Source organism: Phalacrocorax aristotelis, chromosome 15, assembly GCF_949628215.1.
Source record: "Phalacrocorax aristotelis chromosome 15, bGulAri2.1, whole genome shotgun sequence".
Classification (NCBI taxonomy): domain Eukaryota; kingdom Metazoa; phylum Chordata; class Aves; order Suliformes; family Phalacrocoracidae; genus Phalacrocorax; species Phalacrocorax aristotelis.
Window position 1 is genome coordinate 3,742,550 of NC_134290.1, and position 27,849 is coordinate 3,770,398.

Here is a 27,849-nt window from a genome sequence, read left to right on the forward strand (position 1 = left end):
AGTGGGACTTCACTAATTGGTCACCAAGTCCTGATTAAGCTAGGCTTCATATATAATTATTGAAGTTCAGGTGTCTGACACAAGTGTATCTAAAAACACTTAATGAAGATACTAAGTCATTTCTAAACTACATAAATAAAAATAAGGCACAAAAAAAGGAAAGAAACAGACAAGAGAAATACACAACTGATTTTCTTGAATTACTTGCCATTTGAATACCCCTAGTCCAAAATACTTCCACCATTTAAATAACTATCTTTTTAAAAAGTTACAAAAGCATGAAAAATAAGGTAGTATCTCAATTATATTCCATAATATCTGGAATATATATAGACATTCCCATAACCTTATATATAAACATTTGCATATACAATAGATGTTGCCAGCAAATAATAACTACAAGAGAAGGTTTTTCAAAATCCAGAAGTCAAAGATGACAAGAGCAGCTTTTTATATTTGTTCGTTTACATTCATTATATCAGTAAAAAAGACCCTTAGCCTCCAATTTCTAGAGATAACTGATCGGCATTATAAACTGGAATCCACAAAAGCGTACGCCACTGTATCCCCCAAAATGGTGGAAGAGGTGACCTCAACTGTGTAACTGGCTGCACACGGAAACATACATCCCAACACACATATCCCGTATATCCTGGCTTCCTCAAAATCCTAGAAGGAAGTGGTAGTTACGAACATATGGTGAAAATGGATGGATTCAGAGCATTCCAGAAGGGAAATGGTAATGCAAAGCCTCCCCAAAAACAAACTTGTGGAAAGCTCCATGATACGCTGTGATAGCACCTCAGATAAATATTTCTAGTGGCTCAAGGACAGCACAGGACAACAGGCCACCTTTAAAGGCAGCGGGCCAGACTATTTTTCTTTCTCAGGACAGAAAGGAACAAGAATTCTGCTATCAATTTCAAACTGGTAGATGTTGGTCAGTAGTATCTTGCTTCTGTGTTGGAAGCTCACCAGGAGCCAAACAACTGAAGCTTACAAACATCCTTTTTTACACGATTCCGCCACGTCAGATTACCCACCTTCGCCAATTCTGCTGCGTACCCGCCTGCCTCGTACCGTCCTGCCCACGGTTTGGAATTTCTGTATGAAGTGAGGGACCCACGATCTACATCGTGGCTGCCAGAGACACACAGGCACTCCAAAACACACAGTGCAAATACCGCAACAAATTTCAGCAGCAGCAGCTCCGTTTTGAGATAATGCTGCGTCCATACCAAGAGGGCACCACAACGGTACCACCCCTGTTATCAAGACAAGGGCATACCTGCAAAGGAGGGATTTCAAACTCATGTCTATCAACAAAACGCAAAGTATGACAGGACTGCACAACCAACGGCACACCTATCGGCCTCCCTTATGTTTTATCTTAGCTCTCTGGCTCAGTCTCATGCATTCAGCAAACAGCCGTGTAAGATACGCTAAGCATCATTTGATTAGGTGAAGTGGGTATACGCAGCATACTAGAAGCACTGCTCCAGTGACATCTTACCGACGACCCCACGCAGGGGGTCTTTCTGTTGTTCCCAGAACTTTATCTCGCTTGGCAAGGGTCAAGGAATCTGAAGAATCAGTGCCTGGGGTTGCTTTGCCACCGTCTTTTTAAGGCTCTTACCCCAGGAAAGGAAGAGGAAAAGGTTGGGTCATTATCATGAAGAAAGTAGTCCTCAGCAGCAGCTGCTGCAAGTGTACTGGATCTAACTTCTCCCTGTCTCATTTACTGAAGGACGTTCACAAAAAACAACAGCTGTAGCTACATACCATGATATAGACCTGTGCAGAGGTAATGCAAACTGGGTCATATATTTAATATATTCAATGAAAATTTTATAGTATGCTCTGTGAGAGTTCTCACCATCTTTGAGAAAACACTGGTTCAGTATTTTCATTATTAAATGAAAAATATCAGACAACTGAATACAGAACACTCCTTAATTTATAGCTTAGCTAGAAACTGACTTTGGTAACAAAGAACATTAAGCCCTTCACTCCAAAATGCTATTTTCCTGCAGTGTGCTAACATTTTAAATCAAAAATTTCACGTGAAATATTCTTAGAATATGGCACAAAATAACCCAAGCCTACCAGTAGCATATATCCACAATAGATAATAGTAATTAAAATGGTAGTGCTTGAACAGCATTTTCCTAAACCATCCTAATAGTATCCTTAAATTACCCTGAGTTGTTAATGTTTTACTGTCTTCTGTCTATAAAACATAAAAATACATTATATTTATTAATGGTATTAATATACTAGAATATAATTATATTAAATTACTTTAAATCATATTTATAAATAAGCATTGATATCAATTACACCAGCTTTTGCTGAAAAATGAATGAGAACACACTTATTTTATAATCTGTATTTTATATCTATTCCTTCTGCTAAAAGATGACTGCAGACCATATTCTATTGGGTACACTACCTAATATTTCAGAGTAGGTAAGAATTAGTAAGTAAGAATCAGCTATAGCACACACAAGATTACCAACTTAAAAAAAGAAAAACAAAAAACCTCCAACAAAACAAAAAAACAACCACAGATATACTACTCTAGCTTAGGGTATGATCTTACTGAAACCATAAGTAAGACTGAGAAGAAACTGACAAAGATGAACGCCGCATTTCAGACTTTAAACCTCAAAAAAAAAAAAATTGTCTGGGAACTAAGCCTCTTAAACTGAAATAGAAAAAACTTATTTTTACAGGGGTAGGAAGCATTACTGAAAAACATGCAGCATTTCTAATTATTTACTATTTCTATCACACTTATTTTGACAAGTCAGCAATAAGCACACATTATTTAAAATTAAATCAGATTGATTATTATTTTCCTTCCTAGTCTTTCCTCATTTATGACAGTGTTAGTTGGCAGCACTGTACGTATATATTCCTGTAGTTTCACTATACACCATTTTCAAGGAACACATACGATCACACTACTGAATTTAAGACATGGTTAAAATAAAAGTACACAAACTTGCTGAATTAAAACAATTTATATGGCTTATTTTTCTCAAATTCCAGGAAAAAAAAAACCTCCAGTTTTAAACTGAGACACTCTCATTGCAGCGGGCTGCACGTGCACAATCAGTTACCCTTTCTCAGCTGAGGAATTCAAATCTTATTAAAAATTTTAAATAGTTCACTTAAGCTTGTTTTACCATGCTTTTACCAAATATGTCATCATTTAATGAAACGCCTTAATAGCATTTGCCAAAAGACATTCTCTGTGTAACGTCGCGTGCCAGGACCAAACCCCCCTACCAGATGGAGACACGGTGCTCCAGCCTTCGGCACTAGTTCCCTTCGCTCCCCGCTCCTCCTGGCGCGGCACTGCCCTTCTGCTCCAGGGCTCCAGGGCGACCTTCCTACGTTTGCACGGGAAGGTACCAACCGGCAGGAGCTCCGAGGACGGCAGAACGTGAATGCGGCACGCAACGCTGCTTGCAGCGACGCTGAATGTCAGTGTTGGTACCACTGATCTAGATCTTCCTTGGGTAAGTCCTACGACCGCTCCCAGGAAGCTGAAGGCCATGATAACTTCCAGGGTCTCAAAGAGGAAGCAGTGCTTCAAGTGCCTGCAGTCTTCAGGTTTTGATAGCACTGATTAGTGCCCGATTATGACGCTTGCGACGAAATGAGCACGGCTGTTGAGCAAAACTGGACACGGATGTACTGACTGAACGGTTACAGTGGCAAAAGAATTAGATCTAAGCAGGGAGAGCTGATACGTGAACGCTTCGGATACTGTATTAAGATACAGCCCATGCACTCCTAACACAGAAATTTCTAGATTCTATCAGCATCACACGATGTTGTCATAACAACTGTCTTACAGGACAGTAACAATCAGAAATCTGTTTGGAAACAGAAATTAAAGAACTATATTTCATTCCAGCCTAACTGTAATTCTACCCTTCCGTCCGCACTGTTTCCAGTGCGCAGAGGCTACCGTGGCGATCCAGACACCGCTCCTACCTTTCAGCCTTCTCACCTAGTAACAAAAAAAGAAACAAACTCTACTTCAAAATATTTCACTGATGGAACTTTTCTTCTTCTGAAGGCTAAAAAAAACCTAACAGACTTTCGGAAGAGGCGATGTCCCAGCACTATTTAAGCTATAAAAGCAACGGTACTTTTCACATGTTCTTTACATTTAAGTAAATTTAAAACAGCTTAACAATTACTTAAATGTTAGCTTGCTCATACAGTTCAAAACAAACTGACTTTTTTTCCCTCCCAATTTCCCACCACACACCAAGAAAACAGTCACTAAAATAATGAGCAAAGATTCATGCATGGAATGGTCATTAGTTTTTTTTTCTCAGTAAGATGTTTAACGTTTTATGATGGTGCTTTCCAAAACTAAACAACTCCATACCAAACCTGCGAAGTGATTCTGAATAGACTGTGAAGAAGAACTTTCACCGCCCAGTGGAAGGCACTATCAGTGCCTTGATCAGAGAAATACTGAAAACTCCAAATATACAGATCTCCTCTAGGAAGTTGTGTAGACAAATACGCAAGCTAGCCGTTTTCCAGCAGTAGTGTGGAAACATGTTTTAGACACGCACTGCTATAGAACAGACCATAAAACTTGAAAAATTATTTAGTAAGTGACACATAATATTAAAGATACTCGGTAAAGAAAACCCACAAGTTCTGCGCTGAATTTCCTGTCAAAAGCATCTGGTTCGCACTGTTGCAAAACAAAACCATACACAGACCTGTCTGTAAGTCCCTCTGCTGTTCCCTCACTCCTCCTGAAAAGACCAGAAAAGCTCATCGTGCGGATTGTTTCTAATACTGCCTCCGAGGGTCATCTATTGTTCTTAGCCCTCCTTTTCACATCTCAGGACTAACTAGGTCACGGCCACTGCCATGCTCCACTTCATCTCTGACTCCATTCTAAAACCACAGACAACCCCCTGCCCCCGCCCTTCTCCTTTCACACCGTTCACAGGCCCTGAATGAATACACCCCTCGAAAGCCAGCCGCGGGAGCTTTAACTCCTTCCCTGTTCGTTTATACCCAATCCAAGACTTTTCAGTATATTCCTGAAATGAAGCTAGTACCTCAGGATGTTGGAAATTAAAGGTGACTAACTCTGCCACAAGTAGAGTATAAAAGCAGACTTCGGAACCCCTTTTACTTGGCCGGAAAGACACCTCCTCGGTTGTTCTCCCTTCAAGGCGGGTGTATGTCTATGTAGATTTATCTGTCTCCCCATTCAAGGAGAACAGTGAGCGCATTTTCAACAACGATCACCCGTTCCCAGACTTCAACCTAATTACTGTACATACCTGCAACTAGAAATGTATTTTACATATTAGCTCCTATTTTTTAAAACACCACTTTTTTTGGTTACAAAGGCATTACCCACACTGCTAAAATACCTGAAGACTCTCAGATGGCCTCGTCTTCCTGCGACTGCTCCTTATTGCTTTATCTATAGCAAGCGGCTGCTTACAGCAAGAGTCTAACAAAGAATTTCTATGGAATTAACGTGAATCACTTAGTGTAAAAATACCTTTTTGTGTTATACTATGAAAGAAAGATATAAAATAAGTCTTAAAAGATATTAAGATATAAAAAAAGTCTTTAAAAGATATGAATAAGTCTTGACAAATTAGCCCCCAAAGCCTCCTGCTATTTGTTGCTACTGTCCACAGTTGACCCTACTGTCAACTTTTGCACTCTCTACTACCATCTTTCAGTACAATTAGTTAACTCCAATGATATATTTATAGCAGAAAAACTAAGAAGCTGAAACAAGACAAAACCTATCTCAAATTGGGGCATAGTTATTACTGCTAAATAAATGCTTTTAAAAAAGTGTATATCCATAGGATCTATAGCGACAAGTACTTTGTAAAAAACCAAACAAACCAACAACCCACACAAACCAACAGCAAACATTATCATCTTCAAATCAAAAGCCTATCCTTAGCCGTAAAATTCTCGATAAAAATGTCAAGTTTATATACAGGAATACTTCAAATATCATTTCGGTTCAATATGAATTCATTTTTTGTAACGTGTTCCAGACCATATTTATGTGCATACTGAACATATATTTACAAATGTAATTATCGTCTCCAGACAGACAGGTGAACGGCTGTTACACACATGCAAATAAGACACAGGACCTACTGATCTGCCAGAGCTCTCAGGTAACAGTACCTTCCATCCCAGCGCTACCACTGGTTTTGACAGACACAGTCTACTGTATCAGATGCTTCAGTTCTTAAACTGACGCACACCAGGAACAGACTTGAGGCTCACAAAAACCTGAGCACTAAGGCTGCAGTGAAGGTGATAGAACAGCTTTTGCTGAAAGGAGCTGTGTCTCTTTTCCAGAAGTTGGAAAAGACACTACTTCTTAAATCACCTTAGGGAATTAGTCTTCCAGAAAATTAAGGTGGATCTTGGTACAATCAGAAAAGCAGCAGAGAAAACACAAGGGAGAAAGGTGGTTACGTACAGCCAGGACAGAGAAAGGGGTGGAAAAGCCTGGACCCTTCAATGGCTTCTTGCCATTAGCTCAATATGAAATCATAAGGTTACACATACACAGTGTAAGTCTACTTAGCCAGAGAGAGTAAAGAACAAAAACCCACAGATCCCATGCTAAGTTAAGTGCTTTCTCTTTTTAGAAAGGAGACAAATTCATGTTTAATTATGCATTATATCTTATAAACAACTGCTGTTTCGAAGCACCTGGTTAACACAAACTCTGCTACAGAATGAAGCCAGCTGTTTGTAGTGTTACAGCATAACAGAGGTAAGACGTTTTTATTGTAAAACAATGCAGTGAGATAAAGAGATGAGAGGGAGAAGGCATGTATGATCTACAGAATGATCTCCACCTGTACCTGCAGCTGCCATCGGACACGCTGTTGTGACTGTAGCTAAGCTGGATGAAGAAGTTGCCACCCCACTTCATCTGCACTTGCTCATTACCTTCAAATCTTCCAGCATAACTGCGTGTTTAGTCACTTCCTAACCTAGTTCTGTCAAAATGATTCCCGTTAGAAAATCTGTGTTTCAGCTTAACTCAGATTATTTTTGACAGAACTTGTTTAGCGGATGACTCTAAATGCAAGTACCAGAAGATCCGAGAACACCGTAACCTTTAGAGCTAGGAGAGGAAATAGCAACGAGCAAGTGGAGACAGCGAGCCCCTTTCCATGGTCATGCTGCGGCAAAAGCAGCGCGTTAATCAGATCCATAGGCCTGATTTGTCAGCCTGCCTAATCAGTGAAAGCTGTACGTCAAGGCTGGCGTCTTCAGATAGATAAATAAATCTATATACTACTTATTTTACTGCTTTAAAATATCAGGTTAGGGTTAAGTGTCCAGAAATTCAAATAATTTGTTATAACTCCCTGGAATTCTGTTGTATAATGAGAGAAACAGGCAGATGCTATTCAAAAGATATATAAACTGTGATATTTCTGTGGAGTTAAAGGATAAATACCAACCTCACCTCCTTATCTTAAATTATCATAACAAAACCTGAAAAATTGCTTCATCGCTAACTATGTTTTACTGCGTGAACAGATAGTGTCTGCGTTTTCGCTTGTTACATGGTAAAAGTGGAAAAACTACCACCAAAATGCAGCATCAAATTACCACCACGTAATATATGACACTGACAGGAACAGTTCTTGATATATTACCTTACCTTTTATTAACAGGCTTCTCATCCTTGTCATAGGGTCTTATGAACCATTTTCCAATTCTGACAAAGTTTTTATCCATCAAGCACCTAGAAAATAATTACAGCAACAATCACTAGTTACATTTTAAGATGTAATTAAAAGCAGTCTTTGAAGACAGTAAATCTAAGGGAATAAGCTGCTGAATTTGCATCATATTGAAAAGAAAATTGTAGCTTTTGGGTTCCATGTAACTTTGCCACTTTCTGGTTTCCCACACTAGTCGGAGCATCACTGTCCAGTCTCAGGATGCTGTCACTGATGCTGATCTTCACACGTGCATTTTGCCCTCATCTCTGACAGGATCTTTTCTGCTCCATGCTACTCTTTTTGATGAATGATCCATCACCCTACTTTCGAACTCCTTTTCCTGAACAAAGACAACTCATAGCACTGATTCTTTCCTATGCAGTATTTCTCTCAGACTTCATGATAAAGAATACCCAATTCCTGTATTTGTGGCATGTAAATGGCATACAGTATATGAATGACAGAAAATCCTATTAACCAAATATTAACAGTGAACTATTTTTCCTTCATGGGATTCACAGCATGATCTCAGGTGTTGAAACTTCCATAATTACCATTTCCTCTCAGAAAACCTCACTCCAACACACACGTTCCATCGTCACTAAATTTAGAGCAATAAGCTACTTGTTTTCTGTGGTCTGTTTAGAAGTACGCCATTTCTTTATAGAAACTGTATATCCTGTGGCTTTAAAAAAAAAAGCCACTGAGAATGCAAAGCGATCAATAACCAATTTAGGTTGACAAGTTAAGGCGTGCTGGATGCCTTTCTAAGTCCACCTGTACAGATGAATCACACTAGCAATATGCCAACACCATTTAAGTATGCTTCATACATTAAACATGCAGTTGAACATACTGCCCAAGGGATCACATAGAGCAATTTGGTATGAAGTAAAATCTTCTAGTAAGGGAAATATTTGTGTTTCAAAAATTCAGAAAAATCGGTCATTTGTTGCTAGTGGTTTATTTATGATTATGAGCAATATATGAGTTTTCCCTATACATTTCATGTCCAATCAGTATTTCTTTATTTAGATGGAAGAACTATGCTTCTCCGTTCTTCAAAGTTTTCCAGTAGTTTATTTCTATAGCAGTTGCTAGAGATTAGCCAAAACAAAGCAAAAAAAATTAAAAACCACATGAAACTTCTGGGAAAGCACATTCTGCAAGGTTTAAAAAAAGCCTCTGTGATCTATACTTCAAAAGCATGCCTAGAAGACAGATAGGAAATGGACGACGGACAATGTAGATACTAATACATTCCTAATTCTTCTGTATAAACTTGGCAGGGTTTTCCAGAGCTAAAGCCAGGCTGAAGAAAATTCTAAGAGCACTTTCTCAATTAAAGCAAAGAGAATCCAACTATATATCAATATCTTAAACTGAATACAAACGCTAAACCAGCAGAGATCTAAAGACCCTGCTCTTGTGCTGGGGGGTGGGGGGCTGGGGAGTGGGGACTAAGCTTCAGCAACTGCTTCCCTAGGAAATATTTGCTATCAGAGAAAGTCTGTCAGTGTTGGCGCACTTTATACAAACAAAAGGAAGTCTGCGAAGTTTACATCAGATCCCTAAAGAAAATAATCTGTACTAGCAAAAAAATATAATAAACTCGCCCCCACCACTCACTCTTCAATGCCACCTCATCATGTCTCACGATGGCAGGTTTAACTGACTCAAACTAATGTTACTTTCCTAGAAAAAAAGTCTTCATGAGTAAACTTGGCCTTAAAAATCAGCCAACCCTCACGTGCTAAGCTAAATCACAGGCTACTTAAGGTATAACCCCATACGAAATGGGAGCCGTGACTGCAGAAGCACGGATTTCAGAGATTTGGCTGAGTGAACAATTAATGGCAGTATGGCACTATTTTTGTTGTTTAAGCACTCAGTAGTAACCAGTTTTTAACAGTAAGCTGTAACAATGAACTTGTGTAAAAAAACCAAAAAAGCTAGTAATAAAATCCCAAATGAGTACACACTTAAAAGCAGTTATTTAATCATATGAAATAAGGGCATAAAATACTCTGAACTCCTTGGCTCATTTCTCTAGTTAAGGCTGAGTGATGTTTTCTTCCGAAGCAGTACAGCTGTTAGAGAATTTCACTGTCACTTGACCTCTCGTATTTCAGATTTTTTTAATGAAAAAAATGACCTGACAAGGGCACACTAATGATTATGAAATAATACCATAACATTTTGAGTATTATTTCCTCAGATCTTCTAGCGTTTTCTAAATTGCCAATTAAATTAAACTTTTAATCGCTAATTTGGGTACTGAGAAGAAAAGAAATAACATAAAGAGTTTTGTATACACCCTTTCTTGCCCTTCCCAGGGTCAACTTAAAACAAACAACTCCCCTCTCTTCTTCCTAGTCACACCTTCTTGTATTTTTGCTGCAGGTTTCACTCAGTCCCTCCCAACTCCTTGGTGAGGCGGTGGCAAAGGAGGAGGAGGAAGAGGAGGAGGAGGAGGAGAAGGAGGAGGAGGAGGAGGAGAAGGAGGAGGAGGAGGAGGAGGAGGAGGAGGAGGAGGAGGAGGAGGGGTCACGTGCACTGTGGTTCCTCCTGCCACCATTTGCTTCCTGCAGCCAGGTTTTCCTGCACCAGCAGTTTTTCCATGCGCCTTCTCCAGCTGCCGCTTTCTTCCTTGAACAGGGCAGAGGCGCGGTGCTGTGGGCTCCTCTGGCCGGCGGGAGGCCTGCGGCAGCGCCGGCTCTCCTGCCACAGCGGCCGCGCTGCTCGTGCAGCTCGGATACCCACCCCTGTAGCTAGCCAGAAAGACCAAGCTGCCCTGCTAAGGAAATTATGTCTTGGTGGGACGCAAGAGGTTTTCCAGAGAAGAAAATCTGTCCTTCGCTAACTACAAAATAAACAAACAAACAAAAAAAACCAACCCCAAAACTTCAAGCACATGCAACAGCCCTGTCACTTTCTGATAAGATCAAAAAGAAATTCAAGATTTTTTTATTAATCAAGCTTTTCCTAGACACAGGATAAAATGTGCCTTTAAAGATTAGAGTGTTATTTCTCTTTTTAATAATACCTACACGCTTATTGCTATTATTTAAAATAAAATAATTATATTAGGTTAAGATTTGCTATGAGAAACAAAAAAACACCCTTGAAAAGTATGTAACTTAAACTCACCAATAATTCTGTAAAATTGAGGCAGCTAATTGGATAGGTATTTGGTAACCTACCGTCCCAAGTCCCATCGACAACTACTTGGTCAGAAGACTCCTAAGCGAAGGGTGCTCCTGCCGGCGTGCCTCACGGCAGCTCGGCACAGCTGGGAGCAGGGCCCCCTCTGCGGCCGGCCCGGCCGGCCCGGCGCTGCCCTGGGCACATGGCAAGGGAGCTAACTCTGCTAACTCTGCCAACTGATTTCATTAAGTTATTGGTTTTTTTTAAAAAAATTATTAAAAGTTTACTTCACCAGCTTAAAAAGGTCCAATGAATAAAAATATCCACTAGGAGTCATCCTTAGAAGTCATCTGGCTGGGTACCACAGATTAATAACACGTATAAAATTATTTTTCCCATTACACTGGAAAGCTACAAAAGAAGTAGTGAACATCCGAGACTGGGAAATTAATTTTTATACTTTTATTCACTCTAAGTAGCATATTACTTATGTAAAGATGCCCTAAGAAGGCCGATGAGATAGAAAATAGGAAATACAACCTTGCACGTGTGTACATGCACATAGGCAGGCACCCAAACCTCACTTGCTAGCAGACAGGGACAGGTAACTAACAGTCAAGGGGAGTGTTACTACACGCAGGGGTACACAACCTCAGGAACATAATGCAAACCTGATCACTAGTAAATCTACATCAAAGCAAACAGGATACTAAATGAGACAAGGTAAAAGTATTTTCAATTAGCTCATCATCTGAATGAAAAAAAGACTCAATGCTACATTCTGCAAAATTACTGTAACACAAAGGTACAGGAGAAGTGCATTATATTTCTTTTGTTGTCATTAGTATTATAAATTCAGAAAAAGTGGGACTAGCATAATGACACTTAATTCTGAGAAGATCTCCAAATATACAAAAGAAGAACTGAGATATAATACAGGAAGGTGACGATGACCTGAAGAACTGCAGTAACAGAGAAGGAATAAAATGCACTAGTCCAAGATGCAACGTCATACACTGAAGGCCTAATAATGAGATAATCTTCAGTAAGCTTAAGAGTTGATAGCTGGATTAAGAAGAAAAAACCCTAAGTGTATTAACTAATCACAGAATAACTTTGCAGTCAAGTCATATACATATGAATATATATCTTCAATATACAATATTTATAAATCTATGCTATTTTAACATAAAATTACAATATATATGAATATGTAGTACTTTATATAATTATATATCACAGAATAGAAATTTGTGTTGTATTTAAATATACATTATTTATAAATAATTAAATATAATAATTAATACTATGTAATATATAAAACAGCATTATAACATATTATACTATATGCATACTATATATAATATGTGTGTGTGTATATATAGGCATACATATCTCAAGACAACGAAAGCAAAGCTAGGATGCGTTGGGCCTGCCAGAGCCACGAACTGTTTAACGTCACCCTGAATATTGTGCACAAATTTAGTCAAATGGTAACACACACATCATTAGGATGACTGGAAGAACAGAATTAAGATATTTTAACGTTATCTGTTAAGATGTGTACTATTTGACCTCATCAAAGGGCTTGGGGGTCAGCTACAATTATTCTCCGTAAGCACTTGCTTTTGAAACAGCTCCCCAACAAGAACACAAGAATATATATCAAGATTATTCTTTGTGTAAGTGTTTAATTAGCCTGCACATCATTTTATGCTGCATCACCAGAGTCAGCCATCTCTATCCCAAGTGCCTCTTGCACTAAAGTTCTACCTCCAAAAAAATGTGGGTTTAAGATCAGTAACAACACAAGTGGTCTGTAGGTATCCTGCGTTATTTTAAATATCAAAACAAAACATGAGTGCAGTAGGGTTTTTCTTACCTTTCCAGAAGATTATGAATTGCTTTGAAGAGCAGGGTCCTACACTCATAGGAAAGTCCATTCTCCCACAATCCCTCTTCCACCACTACAAAAACATAAAACGTCAACATGCTCAGAATAGGAAAATACGGAACATTTATACAAAACGTAACCCCAACAGCTTTAATTTTCAACAGCAGCATGTTTCATGAAACTGTTTCAACTATTACCCATATTGCCAAGGAAGCTTTAATCTTCACTTGCTGAAGACACCAACTTTGAATTAAAAAAAAAAAAACACGAACCACAAAAGCATAAAAGCAAAACACATTTGTTTGTAGCTAAATACTAAAGCAGGGGGGTGAGGAATTCATGATCATTCTTTGCCACAGCTGCAGAAACATCCTTTTAAACTTAAATGCAGAAGCAATCAAGAAACAAAGTGAATCATTGAAGGTGTAAAATCAATTTACATAACTTAAACATTAAACAACTATCCTGAACCTCTCGCTGTCACAATCAAATGAAATTGCTCCATCGTACTGTCTTAGCTATTGTCATTTAAGCAATACACAGCAAGTACAGGAAATACACAGCAGCTTTTTATTCCAAAATTAAAACTGTAAACTCAGTACCAAACTGCAGAGATTTTAGAGTTAAAAAAATAACCTATTCATTTCTCTCAGTGGACTGCAGCATAAACTAGTCATCTGAAGGATACACAAACCTCGAAAATACCTGCTGTCCTTACTCCACTGCTTTTAGATGCTAAAGCTACCAAGAGTAAAACTATTTTTGGTATGCCTGTATCAGATTCTGAACCTTATTCAGCCAGAAGATGCAATCTCAGCTGCAGAGTAAAAACAGATGTTTAAGTAACTTTGTCAAGGAGTAAGAATTTGTTAATTGCCTGAGTTCCATCATTTCAATTTTACAGGAATACTTTGCAGATCTTTAGAAATGCAAACATAAGTTTCTACAGCATGTTAAAAACCAAATACTTAACACCCCTCCTTACCAATTTAAAGAATGAAACCTTCCAACAGCATGTCTATCATGAAGAGACTATTACCTAAGTACAGTTGTGTGCTGGTTTTGGCTGGGATGGAGTTAATTTTCTCCGTAGTGGCTCACATGGGGCTGTGTTTTGGATTTGTGCTGGAAGCAGCGCTGACAGCCCAGGGATGTTTTCCTTCCTGCTGAGCCTGGATTACACAGAGCCAAGGTCTTTGCTGCCTCTCACCCCACCAGCGAGTGGGCTGGGGGGACACAAGGGGTTGGGAGGGACACGGCCGGGACAGCTGACCCCAACTGACCCCAGGGATGTCCCACACCGTATGACATCATGCCTGCACATAGAGCTGGGGGAAGAAGGAGGAAGGGGGGGGACGTTGGGAGCGATGGCGTTTGGCTTCCCAAGACAGTTACGCGTGATGGAGCCCTGCTGTCCTGGGGCTGGCTGAGCCCCTGCCTGCCCGTGGGGTTAAGCCATGACAAGTTCACTCTACAATCACGTTTAAAGTAAAGCTTCTAAGGAGTTTCTGCTGTATGAAAAACACTAATATTGCCAGCAGTCTTCAACTACAGCTTCAAAGCTTCAAAACCCTGCATTGTTCATTATCCTGCTGCTTCTCCCAGTAACTTAGTCTTAAGTAAGTCATAGAACCTCAAACAAGAAGAGGCACGTTTTTTGAATGTGTAATGTTGTGATATGATAATATTGGTAACAGAGTCTCTCTCCTTTTACAGAATGAAAAAGCCAGAGCTTTAGTACCTGAATCACCTTATCGAATAGCACCGTTACTTCCTCAGAAGAACGAAAAGGCAGATTTGTGCTTTTGGGCACAAGCACGAGCCAAGTATCTTCCCCTGTAAAACCATTAAAGGCCCCTTTAATGCTTGCAAAACCTTACTGACACCGAGTATGTAACACACCATAGCTGTTTACTAGACAGAACTTCACACGGCCTCAGATTTCATGTTTAAAACAGTATTCTTAAGAAACTTCAGAATCTCCATGCATTTTCAGAACTATTGATGTATAAATTCTATACAGTTCAGAACTACTGAAGCCTAATAAACTGCCCGGTACAGTCTTGCACTTGAAAAAAATCACACAATTCTCAAATATGTAAACAGTTATATGTTACTGTATGAGAGAGATCACACGCCTGAGTTCACCTCTATGAAAACTCCATATTTAAGTAAAAATTGAAATTTTCAGACAGTGTCATGAAATGGACAGAATCTGTAAAAAGTCAAAAGAAATTCCCGGTTACACAGCATTAAGTTATTCTTTAATTTCATCCTAATCCTATCGGAGCATCCATGCCAGAAGCCAGTACTGCCCCTGCATTAAGAACTTCAGGCAAAATGGGGGAGAAGATAATCTATTCCATGATTTTACAGGGAACTTCTCACAGCCAGTTCTCAATCATAACTATCTACTCCCAAGTATGCACAACAAACTAATGGGACCCAGCTGAAGAACAGCTTATATCAGCTCTCAAAACTGTCTTCTGCAGGTATAATTTTGCCACTGACTCCAGGAGAAATAAGGTCGGATCACACTGCTTTACGCTATTTATAAAGTAAGATTCTGTAGAGTTGGAATCACTTGAAATCCAAATTCTGCTGGACATTACCTGCATTCTTTTGCCCTGCTTAGCTGTGACTAGCACAGCTCCTCTTTGGGCTCTACCATGCTATTACTCTTCCACGAAGTGAGACCCCTCTCCCCAGGACTGGTGTGACATGAAAGGCCTGTGTGTCCCAGCAGAAGGGACTGAGAACAAGGGCATGGCAATTGGCAGCACTCTGCCTCTCCGCACAGCGCAAAAAGCCGCATTCACAGTTACCATGCACTCAGGAGAAGGAACTGCTACGCCAGGGAATGTGTCCCAAAGCCTAGGAAAAGCAGAAAAAATGCAGCAGCGTTAACCTCATGGTGGAGGTCCTGGGGTAGGGAATTCCCCATGGTCAAGTCTGCCAATGAGATCAGACTGGCTGAGGAGCAGCTGAGTGGGACAGGGAAAAGAGGAAAAAGCCTGAAGTGGTATCACCCCTCAATATTCTCATTCTCCGAACTGGCTTTTCTATTACTTGGCATTCACATAAATTATATATGAAACGGAAAAACATTATTTCCCTATTAAATTTAACTCTAAACATATCATGACATCTTCATAACCATCTTCCTATAATAAATAATGCCTTTGATTCCCAGATACATTAATGCACTATACTTACTGTAATTACCTCTAATACTACCTCATCCAACTAAAAATGTTCATCTTGCAACGGAGAGTACGTACATATGCCTGTTGCACTACAAACGGGGAGGGGAAAAAAAAAAACCAGAACTGCAGCGTTTCACTGCCTCGCTGCTCTTTGCCTTCCCGATCCAGCCTCCGAAAGGAAAGAGCTTAAATGACTGGAACAAGTTACAACTTCAAGATGCAAATTTGGTGACCAGTAACAAAACTTGGCAAAACACTAGAGGTTAGACTATCCCCGTAAATGCAAATTCCTCACGCTGTAACAACGTAACTAGATTTGAGATTTTGAAGAATATTTTAAAATCCTTATAGAAGATTGAAGACTAGGAAACAATTGTTGGTCTCTGTCTGTGACTGGTAATGCTTTTAACACTCAATGCTTTCCACTCAGGCCCTCATCAGCCTTTCAGTGCTGCCTGATAGCATTTTCAGGCACACAGCTAACAGAGAGCAGGTGCTGCACGTGCTTATGCCAAGCACCCACAGCCTGTCCTGAAAGTATTTTCTGTTACTCTAAGTTGAAATATTTCTTTTTAGAGGCAACAAATTTGATAGGATACAACAGCTGTGAAAGCCACCTTCAAAAAAGAAAACTTCTAGGGGAAGAATCAAGTAGAGATTGAATTTTAGTAAGAGAAAGAGTACGACAGGGAAGGTAACTACTTTTTTCTCCATGAAAGTCAGAGAGGAGACAAGAGTTTTGGAGAAGCAGCAAAGCAGATTGCACAAAACTGCGGGTCACCACTCTCCAGGACCTGGGCAGACAAAGCCATCACTAATCTGATCCGCTGTTTGTGTCGCTCCCATCCTGAGCAGGATGTCAGTATGGATGACCTCCAGGAGTCCAAGCTCCTCCTCACCTGTGTGACCTGTCAGATCTACTGATCCTCTACTGCGATAGGTTTATATAGAAAGATACCTCCATCTCTATCTGTGTGTGTATATATATATTTTATATCTGTATATGCTAACGACCTTATCTAAGCATGTGTACGTTCCAGAGTGGTCAAGGATGACAACTGGGAGTAGCATTCACTGTCTTGTAAAACAGGCAGTTCATCCCCTCCTCGCTGTTTGTCCTGCAACAGAGGGACAACTTCACCGCTTACATTCGTCAACAAAACAAGCTACTACTATGTGCATTTCGTTGGTTTAAATGAAATCGCCTCCCAAAATAAACAAAACTAAGTCTATTAATATTCCATCTCTAAAAATCAGGATTGTCTGAAAAAAAACAAGAAGATAAGGTCATCTCTGCCATTAACTGTAATTCTATAAACTGCTTCGCTGACACAGTCAGTCTAAGTGCCCTTACTGTATCATTCTCGGTATATGCTCTCTAAACCCAGTGGAGAGCACTGAAGCAGCACGTGGATCCAAACAGAAGTGTGAAATTTTCAGTATCTTTCAAAAGGGGGTTGTGGGTGGGGAGTTAAAGGCTTGGTATAGCCAGTTTTGTACAAGTATATTCTATTAATTTATCTGAGGACGCATCATTGTTTATAAGAGTTGAGAAAGGGGAAATATAAATAGTAATTAAAATTTTCATGGAAAGCTAATAAAACACCAAACCAATGTTTTAACAAACACAACGGCAAAACATAATTCCGTGTAAGCTGGCAGGGCGTTGTGTAGCAAAAATAAAAGTTACCGGTGAAAAAACTTCTGGTTACAACACCTGAAAAAGAACACAATGCTGTGTTTTTCAACTGCAAACAAATCTGCTACAGAGAAAATACTTTTTATTTTTTCATTGCCAAGGTATTATTAGCAGAAAATCCAAAAAGAAAAAAAGCCTATTTGACACTTATGGGTTACGACTGCAGTGCCACATCTCACTGCTAGTCTCCATATAGAATGGGAATCAATCGATAGCCTCACGTATGAAGTTTTAGAATGTTTGTTATAATTTTGTTTTCATAGGTTCAAAAAATGAATAGAACATTTGTGCTGATTTTTCAGTCTATCCTTGCAGATCGGATGTTAAAAAGAATTAAAGGCAACTACGATAATTTAGACTTACACCAGAAATTTATCATTTAAACATACATTAATGAGTAGCTTAGTTGGCTTGGGGTCTTTTTTTATTTTCAAGTCAGAGATATTAAGGTCTTCAAAGTGTCCAACGATTTTTATGAAGCCAGCCATGTTCTCAAAAAAAAAGAACCATTATAAAAATTTCAAGGAGAGAAGTCACAGCAAAATATCAAAGCAAATACTTCAATAATTTTAGCTCTCCCAGCAGAGATACTGGAAAGATAATAAGATCTTTGTTCTGCTTCAGTGACCAAACTGACATATTTTACTTAAAAGAAATATAGGAAGGAGAGAAAGCAAGTCGAGGCTGTGTCGGCATTGCAGAAATAGTTATACCTTTAAGAAAGGCAGCCACCCACATTTTAATAATTCAGGTCACATAGCCTTATGCAGTTTAAAAGTAGAATTAGTTTCAAAGAATACATATTTCCTCAGAGCTATGTTACATATTTCCTTTTAATGTATCATATTGCAGCAACAGCTGAAATGAACGTCTAGACATCAAAAACAGTCTTTATTCCCACCTACTGCTTTTTTACCTCAGGCATCAAAACTAATGAAACCTATTATCCAGAACACTGACTTCAGTTACCACATTGGCCACTGCAAATATGAAAAAACACTCTGGGACAGGACCAGTTATTCAGCCATTAAAATTACTGAAAATCAATTTCTTGCTGCACACTGCAGAAATACTGATAGATTAAAGCAGGACACATGGGACAAGGAGATTACTTCGAGGGAAGATTATTATGTCAAACTGCTGAGGAAGGGGAGCTACTCAGCTACTCAGGATTCATATTCAGAGCAGTACACGCTCCTGCTTACTCTTTGATATTTTGTCTCTCGTTACCATGAAATATGACGGGGGGAGGCGGGCAGTTGGGGTGGTTCCCTGTGTAGACACAGGTTTTAAAAACACACGGCCAAATAACTTGAACAAAATCAGAAATTCAATTACTAAAAGCAAGCATTTAATTTTTCATTCTAGTTTTTATTAATGTGCCCTTAAAACAATATTTCAAAGACCAAATAGCATTTTGAAGCATCATTTCTTCTAAAAAATTGAGTTAAAAGAATAACAAAGCAATGCAATGGTACATTAATTCTGAAAAACTATATTATACCCATAAAAATCCAATTAAATGCAATGCTATTGATCGATCATTGTTATACTGCCATTGATCACCTTGTAAAATCTGCGTTTGAAGTCATTAGTGATTAAATTGACTTATTACTAAATCAGATTCAACCCACTTAAAGATTTAATTTCCTTGCGCTGGTTATGATTGTAGGGAAATTGTCCTGCTCAGTCTTACAGTACTGAGAATTCATCTTGGCTCTCTGTCTCCCAAGCCAGCTCGTCAGCCAACAATGAACCGATACAGAGGAAACGCTCACCAGAAGGATCCGTTCCTGTTAACCTGTTTGCAGACAGAGCTCGCGTGAAGCACCGCGACCGTGCTCTACACGTACAGAAGCACTTGCAGTCCATGTCCTGCCAAGGTATCCTTCACAGCACAAGGCCCGCACCACGCTTCCAGGGAGATCAGAATATTAATGAAGACTATCGCTCAAGATTGCTGTTCAGACACGACCCAAGTTTGCATTTCAATGGACCACAATTTTCTACATAAAAACTAACACTTTGAAGCAGAGTTGACTATGAAACTAGAATTGTTGCACTTAAAAGATAAATAAAACCTTCAAAGGCAACAGCTGCTGAATATCCCAGGAATACCACAATGCTTTAATTGTTGCGCATTGAAACAGAAATTAGCGTAATAGCTATTTATTGAAAAACAGATGGTAGGTAACTATCTGCACTTAGATTATGTTAGCGCTACTTAAAGTATGACTTTTATTGCTTCCTCGCCCCCAGTAGGTGCAAAATTGTTTTTATAAAATATATTAAATGTTACATTCCCTCCCTCTTCCTGTCCCACACTCTCAAATTCCTCTACTCCTGCACAATCTCTTTTGCCTTTCATAACACACCACAACGCAGATCCTCACGGTGGGGTTTTCTCAGCGTCATGTTAACTGTGACATTTCACAGGGCACTAGGAACAAATTGGTCACACAAAATATGTCATCACTGCTAGTTCTTTAGAAGTGCGCTTCAAAACATGCAAAAAATCCAGGGGTAATATCTAACTTCTCCAAAACCAAAATTATCATCTATGGAATCAGTATAAACATTTCTGTGTAATTATAGCTCAAGTCTGCTTTCTATGTAGGAATGCAAATTTAGCCGTGCCAGAGAACCAAGCAGCTCGCTTTTGAGATGTAAGAGACTCCAAATAAAATAGTCAGGTTTGCTGTGTGGTTTTTGCTTTGAATGCCTTTTACAATCACCAGCTCTGTCCCAGGAAAGACTAAAATGAACATAAATATAGCACATTTTTTAACGCGGTTTCCACTGCTTCCCAAAGTAAAGCAGGAAGCTGTTTGCAGCGTGAAACCTGCTCTCGCGCGCCAGAAAATTCCCCCCAAATCCCTGATTTACACTGTTTCATTTGTCCCACCACGTATTTGTGTTAAGCAGTTTTATTTTCAAGCTACTTTATATTTCTTTGCAGAGGTATTTCCTATAGGTGAAAAGCATTAACCTGACCATAGTGACAACAGACTAAATGTTCGGAGAGATTCTCAGCACCTTTCTCTGACGTGTTCAGGGCTAAGAAAGAAGTACTTTCTGAAGTTTACTCCTGGGATTTTCTAGCATTTCCCCCCACATTTCTGAACTTTTCACTTTCTGTTCCATCTCGTTTCCCTCTTCAACTCTTTGGTATAAGGACATTAAAAATAGTTTCTCAAAAGAACATAAAAGTAACTCAAAAAATTTTGAAGGAAAATCATTTTTTTAAAGTATTACTATGCTTTCCTAATCACAGAAACAATCTCTGCTCTCCAAACTTGATTTGCTCTCCTCTTTCCCCTTCCACATCTCCAAGTTTTCCTCATTTCCTCCCATTTTCACTGACTGCCTTGGACTTAGAGCCAGTGCAAGCCACACATCAGCTGCAAACTCCCCGCTTCTGCCTTTTGATCTTTCTCAGTTCAAAGAAAATAAAACTACTGAATTAAATCTGCATCAGGAAGACTTTTGTCTCTGCACCCATAATGCAATGAGAGTCTGGGCTTTTATTTTTCTTCTCTAAACATAAGTGTTGTTTTTCATCGATAGCACGTTGAGCATATTCCCCCATCCGTTACAGTCAAGGAGCTCCGTTGGAGGTAACAAGATGTACGAGGGCAGCGAGTCTCGAAAGAGAAATCAGAGCAAGTTCAGCCATCACCAGAGGAACACAAGGCTTGTTCTTAGGAAAAATACAGTCGTATTAATCCGTACTTGGAAAGCGAAAGGAACCAAAAGTCTTTTCTCACTTATAAAGTATGCAAGACGTCATTCCTGAAATACAGACAGATCATTTTGGAAAGCGGTACCAGGATGCTTTCCTCCCTCGTCTTGAACGCAGGTTTGCCTTAAGAACAATCGCCCAGCTCAAGACAGACGGTTCCATTTTAAACTGCACTTCTGATGAGCCAAGTCCCTGAAAAGCCTTCCACTCGCCACTCAAACAGTTGGCCACGGCTCCTGCGCCAGCCCTGGTGAGTAATCCCTGCAGCTGTAGGGGAAAGCAGGGCGCTCAGCAGCGTCCGCTCCCCGCCCCCCCGCAGTCGGCATTGCTGCGCCTGCTGCAATCATCCTAAAGAGCATTTTACAGGAGGCTTAGCCCTGGTTAAGGGCACTCTGCAGCGTGACCAAGAGAACATGGAAACACGATTCATTAGACATGCCTGGAGTGACAACAATGGAACTGCTTCTTGCTGCCTTTCATTTCTTGCATTTCGCGGAGGCTAATGCATTCGCGTTACACAACGAGCACATTTATAGACAGGAAAGAATATAATCATCTTTAAGAAAGCCAGCTGTTTTGATTATTATTTGCTGCTTTACAATATGCTCGTAGTCTGCCACAGATTTTAATTGACACGTTAAGATTATAAATGTAAGAAAGACAAGATCTCCAACCCACCCAAATATACATGCATAAACAATTCGACGGAGTGATGTTGCCCAACCTTCCCGTGATCACGGCTATCTTCCTTGCACCCAGCTAGGCTGTACGTTGTGGAACAAAACACTACAGCATTTCCATCTCAGTTGTATGCTTATTCAACCAAGTAAATATTTGGCTTTCCGTTAGCTAAAATTTGAACTTACTATTCTGTGTCAAAATTAAGACTTGTGCTTATTGTCTTCTCAGGTCACACCTCCTTTTGGTATCGTGTCATTACTTACAGCCCCCAGACTACTATTTTCTTCTTTTCCTTTATCTTTTTTCAACCTAATAGTTATAGAAATAACAATTTTCATTAGAAAGTCTTCCTTTCCTTAACGTGCTTGTAATGCTATATTGCGAGGAAACAAGATTTTGATTTAACTAAGGAATATTGGAAATATTTTTATAACAGCGCCCCATTTTAAACATACATCACATACCACAAACACGTAACAGCTAAACATTTTAAGTGTGAACTGCAACAATAATTCCATTATATGTGGAACATTTTAGCTAAGTCCTCTTCATATTACTTTTTGAAAACTAGAAAAAGAGTGGAGCAAACACATTTGCTTCTGGTTAATATATCACTTGAAAATAATGTTTTAAAGCTTATTTTACTACTTGTTTTCCTTACCTCCCTCCTGGAATTCATTATAGTATTTTACACAGGTGTGAACTACAAAATTGACTTTGCTATTTTTTTTTACTGAAGAACCGGCTGAAGCAAAAGTTTAAGCAATTTCAAAAAACCCAAACCCCACCCATCAATCCCCAAATATGCAAATAGAACAGAATAGTCAGCAATAGGCAAAACCAAATTCAATATCGCTGGCAGCTTTTTGAGTGGCAGAGTTAAGCAATAAATTCCAGCTTACAATGTTTACACATACTTTAGAAGCAGAGAGTCAGGGTTCAGCAATAACCTACCATCATTGCAAAAATGCCTATGGTCAGACTTGATGCTTGTAAATGCAGTACTGTATTTTCAGACGAAAAGGTAAATTTCCAGACTCTCCGTTTTGTTACTTTTTTTTTTTTTTTTTTTAAATTAAAAAGCATCTTAAGTTTAGGTATTAAGAACAGCAGAAATGGTTGAAAAAAGTCTCTTTTTGAAATTGTGGCAGCGCAAACCGTTCCACTCACATATACGTCTTTTTTTTGAGAGAACAGCAGACTTTCAAAACCACAGGCAGAGAATAAAAGGCTAGGAAAGACTTCAGAGACAAGACAAGCATATTTTTGTCATTCTGGTTGTTTGTTCATTCCTGATTTTAGTGCTCCCCAAGAAGCATGCTGCAATACTTTGTGCTCTTCTGTCAGCAAATGTTTACTGTAGTTTGCCACTATTTAAACTGAAGTAGAAGAGAAATAACAGCTTTTGTGCAACACCACCATGAACTGAGTTCTACCAACAAAGTGGTCCGATATTTAGGCAACAGAACGTCAAGCAGGTTTTTAAATATATTTTTGTCATCTTCTGACAGAGCGCCGGCAGAGGGAGCTGCATGTAACCAGTTCCCAGACTCTTCATGCAGGATCTGTTTTTCAGATTAAGAGAAGGATACAAGATCATACATGCTAAAAATAAAACTTCTGAAAAAAATGACCACATTCAGTAATAAATGTATTGGAAGAAGGCAGATTTTGAGTAGGAACAATGTAATTGCTACTTTTAAAATCAAACCCTCATGAAACAGCTTTAAAAGCAGAATGGCTTGAAAAATAATCTAGACAAAGTGCCCAGTATCAAATCTGTATAATGATTCCTTGAGAAAGGCTAAATAAGATCGCTGGAAATCCATATGTCTATTACTTCCATTGGTTGAACAGATACTTATATATTTTCAGGCATCTTTGATTTTAAACTGTTTCACACATTTGGTCTTTCCTAGAAAGTTTCAAAATTTCTGAGTTATTAAGTTCACCCTTAAGCAGGCTGCGCAGTGATTAGGGACCGTGCTACACGGAGGTAGCTTTTTTTATAATGCAGAGCTTCGCTAACGCTACCTATTATTACAATTCCTATGCTGGCAGCATCTTTCAAAAAGGAACCTTCAACTACAAAATTCACCAGCGTAGATGTGCTCAGATTCTTCCTCCCCCTTCACAGAAACATCAAAACTGGCAATCAGACAAGCACAACACAGGGCTGTTTGTAGGGCTGGCCAGCCAAAGCAAGAGGGGCAAACACAGGACTGCCCCAAACCACAAGTACTAAAAGCTCGCTATTGGGAAACAACCACTCTCCCTCCCTACCCACGTCTGCTCCAGTCTGCCCTTTCAAGAGGGAATACTACAGATGCTCTTTCAGATGGGAACAGAAAAACAACTTCTGAATCAGCATATTCTTATTTATAAGAATATATTTATTTATACTGATTTATTAACAGTATTATACACACACCCACCCCAAGCAGGCAACACAACACGGCGTGCAGTATTGGGGACAGAAAAAAACAAATTACTGAAGACTGGAGAGCCATTCTGGAACTAAGTGAATCCTTGGAATTGTGCACAACAATAAACTACGCATCAAGATTTTACAAACTAACCTGAGACAATCAGATATGCACCTTTTCTCATAATCATTAAAGCTAAATATTTACAGCAATTATTAATTTAAACAAGGCCTGTTCTATACTGATCTCCTCTGCAAAGATCTCTACGAGAGTTACTGCGAACAGAAGACGCAGCTGAGAACGATTCCCCTGAGGATAAGCAGGCACCGAGAGGAATGGCCCAGGAAGAAATGATGACTTTCTATTCAACTAAAAAAGTGATGCAACTTCTGGCTCTTTTGTACTTGGAACTCCTTTTAAAGATCAGTTTTACAAAATTTGGGAAAACACATCTACAAAAAAAATTCCCCCTTCACAGGCATCTCCTGTATTCACTGTTGGAGTTATTTCACATCTCCGAGTTATTTCACATCTCCGTGTTTCAACAGGAGCCATCTCTCTCTCCGCTGTTTCTGCAATGCAAATGTAATATGTTGTTCACTTTACAGTCTGTTGCCATGGATATTAATGTGATGTCATAAATTGTTACATCTTCATTGCAGAAACAAAGTTAAAGGGCTTGTAAGCAGGAGAATAATAAGAACTCATCGAAGGAAGCATATTTAAGAATAAGCAACTGTTGTACAAATCACAAACAGGAAAGAGACACCTATGTTTGTATTTTAATTTAGTATTGCCGAACACTTCCCTATGTAAGGGCTACCTACAAGACTACAAATTACCTATTTCATTTTACTCTTCAATTTTATTGGACCGTTACCTGCACAGCGGGCCCTCCTCAGCAACAAATATAATAGCACTTCTGTAATTTAGCTTTTCACTATGGCTGAAAACATCATAGTTGTTTCAGAACTCTCACCTTAAGTATCAGGCAGTGGCTAACCATCCCCGCAATGGTACGTGACACTCTCCTTTTCCTTTTCCTCCAGCTAACTTTTGAATAACCAGTTATATTTATTGCATATGGGCCATGTCAGAAGGATGGCGAATGCAAGTATTTGATTTCTGAAAAGTCAGGGTTGCGGACTGCCCTTAAAAATTATTACCTGTACATATTTCTAAAGTTTTGCTCTCCAAGGACTCCAGGAATAAACAGTAAACAGTTTTGCTCTGTCCTTATTAAAATTGTAGTTAGGACTATGATAAGTTAATGTACTTTTTCTGTAGATATACAGAGAGAGAAGGAAAGAATAATTTAGCTTAGAGAAGTATAATACAGTATAAAGCTCAGCCAATGTTCAGTCACTTTACATCTTTCAGAATGAAGAGAATCCAGGATTTCTCTCATTTTCAATTAGTCAAACTGTCTTGTTTAATCTTCTTCCCAAACAATTTAGCTTTTCTGAAACTGGATTTAATTAAGTCGAAAGACACACAGTGTCTTAACAGTGGTATGTACAGTGGTACGGTGTTCTTCCCCTTTTCAAACTTGAATTGCATGAGAAATGGGGGGTGGGCCCAGGGGCAGGAATCAAAGCATTCAAATCAGCCATCCAAAATGTACACAACTTCAGACAACAGAACAGATCTCATCTTTCACAATCTAGGTTTATTTTCCCTGGTCTTATCTGTGGCTTCCGCTTCCCCATTCAATCTAATGAGGAGTCTTAGCCTTTTCCTCAGAGTCTCTCACTACTTAGCTCTGCATCATAATTCATTAAATACCTTTTTGTTCCTATGCCCCACCTATCTGGGGAGAAGGAACCGGCAGAAAGAGGGAAAATATGTGTAACAAGTCCTTGCCACTCAATCTCTCCGAAACTCAAATGGCTCTTAAATAGTTGAACAAATAGAAAATAACAATATTTTCTTGACACCTTAAAAGTGAGGTATTCTCTAAGTACAGGTTTACTAGGCTTTGGAAGATGTTTTAACTCCCTGTCTTAACTTGTTTGATTCACTTGCTTATGAGATCTGCTGCTACTAATGAAAAGTAACCCTCCCAAGCTGGGTCCCTCACAGCAAACTGCTTTTCTTTGCCACATTACCATTAGCATCAATTCTACAGCAGGTGCACATGTGCATCAGGTGTTTTGGAATAACCTGAACAACTCTGTTAGCAAAAGGTCACCTATACACTGTGTTTCTGCTCTTATTTTTAATTCAGTAGCTTAAAGGGCAAAACAGCCACACACCGACATCACCTTGGTCGAGGTTGTCTTCTTCTGGATACTGGAAACAAGACACAGGAAAAAAATGTCACGTGCAAGAACATGGCTGGGGAAAGGGGGCAGGCTGTGGAGTCGTACCTCCACCTGCCAGCCTTCAGCTTTAAGTATAAAGTGAGGGTTAGTTTAAGAGCTAAGGCACCTCAAAGGACAGACCATTTTGCCACACAAGTGGATTTCTTTCTGAAGTGTAACCCAAAGGAAGCAAGGAGAAATGCCACCCGTTATCCATCTTGACTTTCTTTTCTTTGTACTGGTGCTTTCCTTGTTGCCCATTCCCATTTAGAGAAACCAAGGTTGTAGATCCACATTAATTGTGCACTTCCAAAACGTTTCTTGATGGGGACCGTTTAATTCAATTCCCACACCCTGTAGGTCCCTCTTCTAGAAATAATACATCTCCAGTGGCGCGCAGCCACTAGCACAGGCACACCAGCAGAGACGCAGCCAGGTAGACAAGCTCTGAATAGTTAAGCAAAAGCTACTGTACGAGGAGCAACATTAAGAATTCATCTTCCTTGAAGGATATTCCCGCTATAAGTCTACATACTTAAGAAAGTCCAGCGTCAAAGGGCAATAAAAAGTAGACAAGCCTACAAGGTAGCCTTGAACACACTCTGTAGCACCACGGTGAAATATCAAAACCATCAAATGGAACCAACCATTAGCAAGAGCAGCACAAGTGTTGGAGGAACGCCTGCGGGATGCAGTATGAAATGCAGAGATCTCCATGCCGGCGGAAATTTGGTCTCATCAATCCACACAGAGCAGTACTGCACACTCACAAGCTGGCACCTAGCAGCGATTTAGACAAATTCACTCAAGGACAGTGCTATGCACACGCAGCCGTGCAGCTTCGTTCTGCACTCAGAACCTTTCTGTGCATCTATCCCAGGGGTTCGCTCTACATGAGAATACAAAAATGCTATTTCTAAAAAAACTTTAAGTTTTATAAAATTGCATTTTTACTTTATTAAAAAAATGT

At 39.4% G+C, this 27,849-nt stretch overlaps 1 protein-coding gene across 2 annotated transcripts in view; it reads right to left on the reverse strand.

Moving 5' to 3' along the window:
* Positions 1 to 27,849, reverse strand: part of MED13L (mediator complex subunit 13L) — a 203,718-nt gene that overhangs the window by 93,724 nt on the left and 82,145 nt on the right. For both annotated transcript variants that reach the window (XM_075110712.1, XM_075110714.1), the window contains 2 exons: positions 12,811 to 12,895; positions 7,718 to 7,801 (listed from right to left, as the gene is read on the reverse strand). In XM_075110712.1, the coding sequence (XP_074966813.1) occupies positions 7,718 to 7,801; positions 12,811 to 12,895 (169 nt within the window). The remainder of the gene's footprint in view (positions 1 to 7,717; positions 7,802 to 12,810; positions 12,896 to 27,849) is intronic.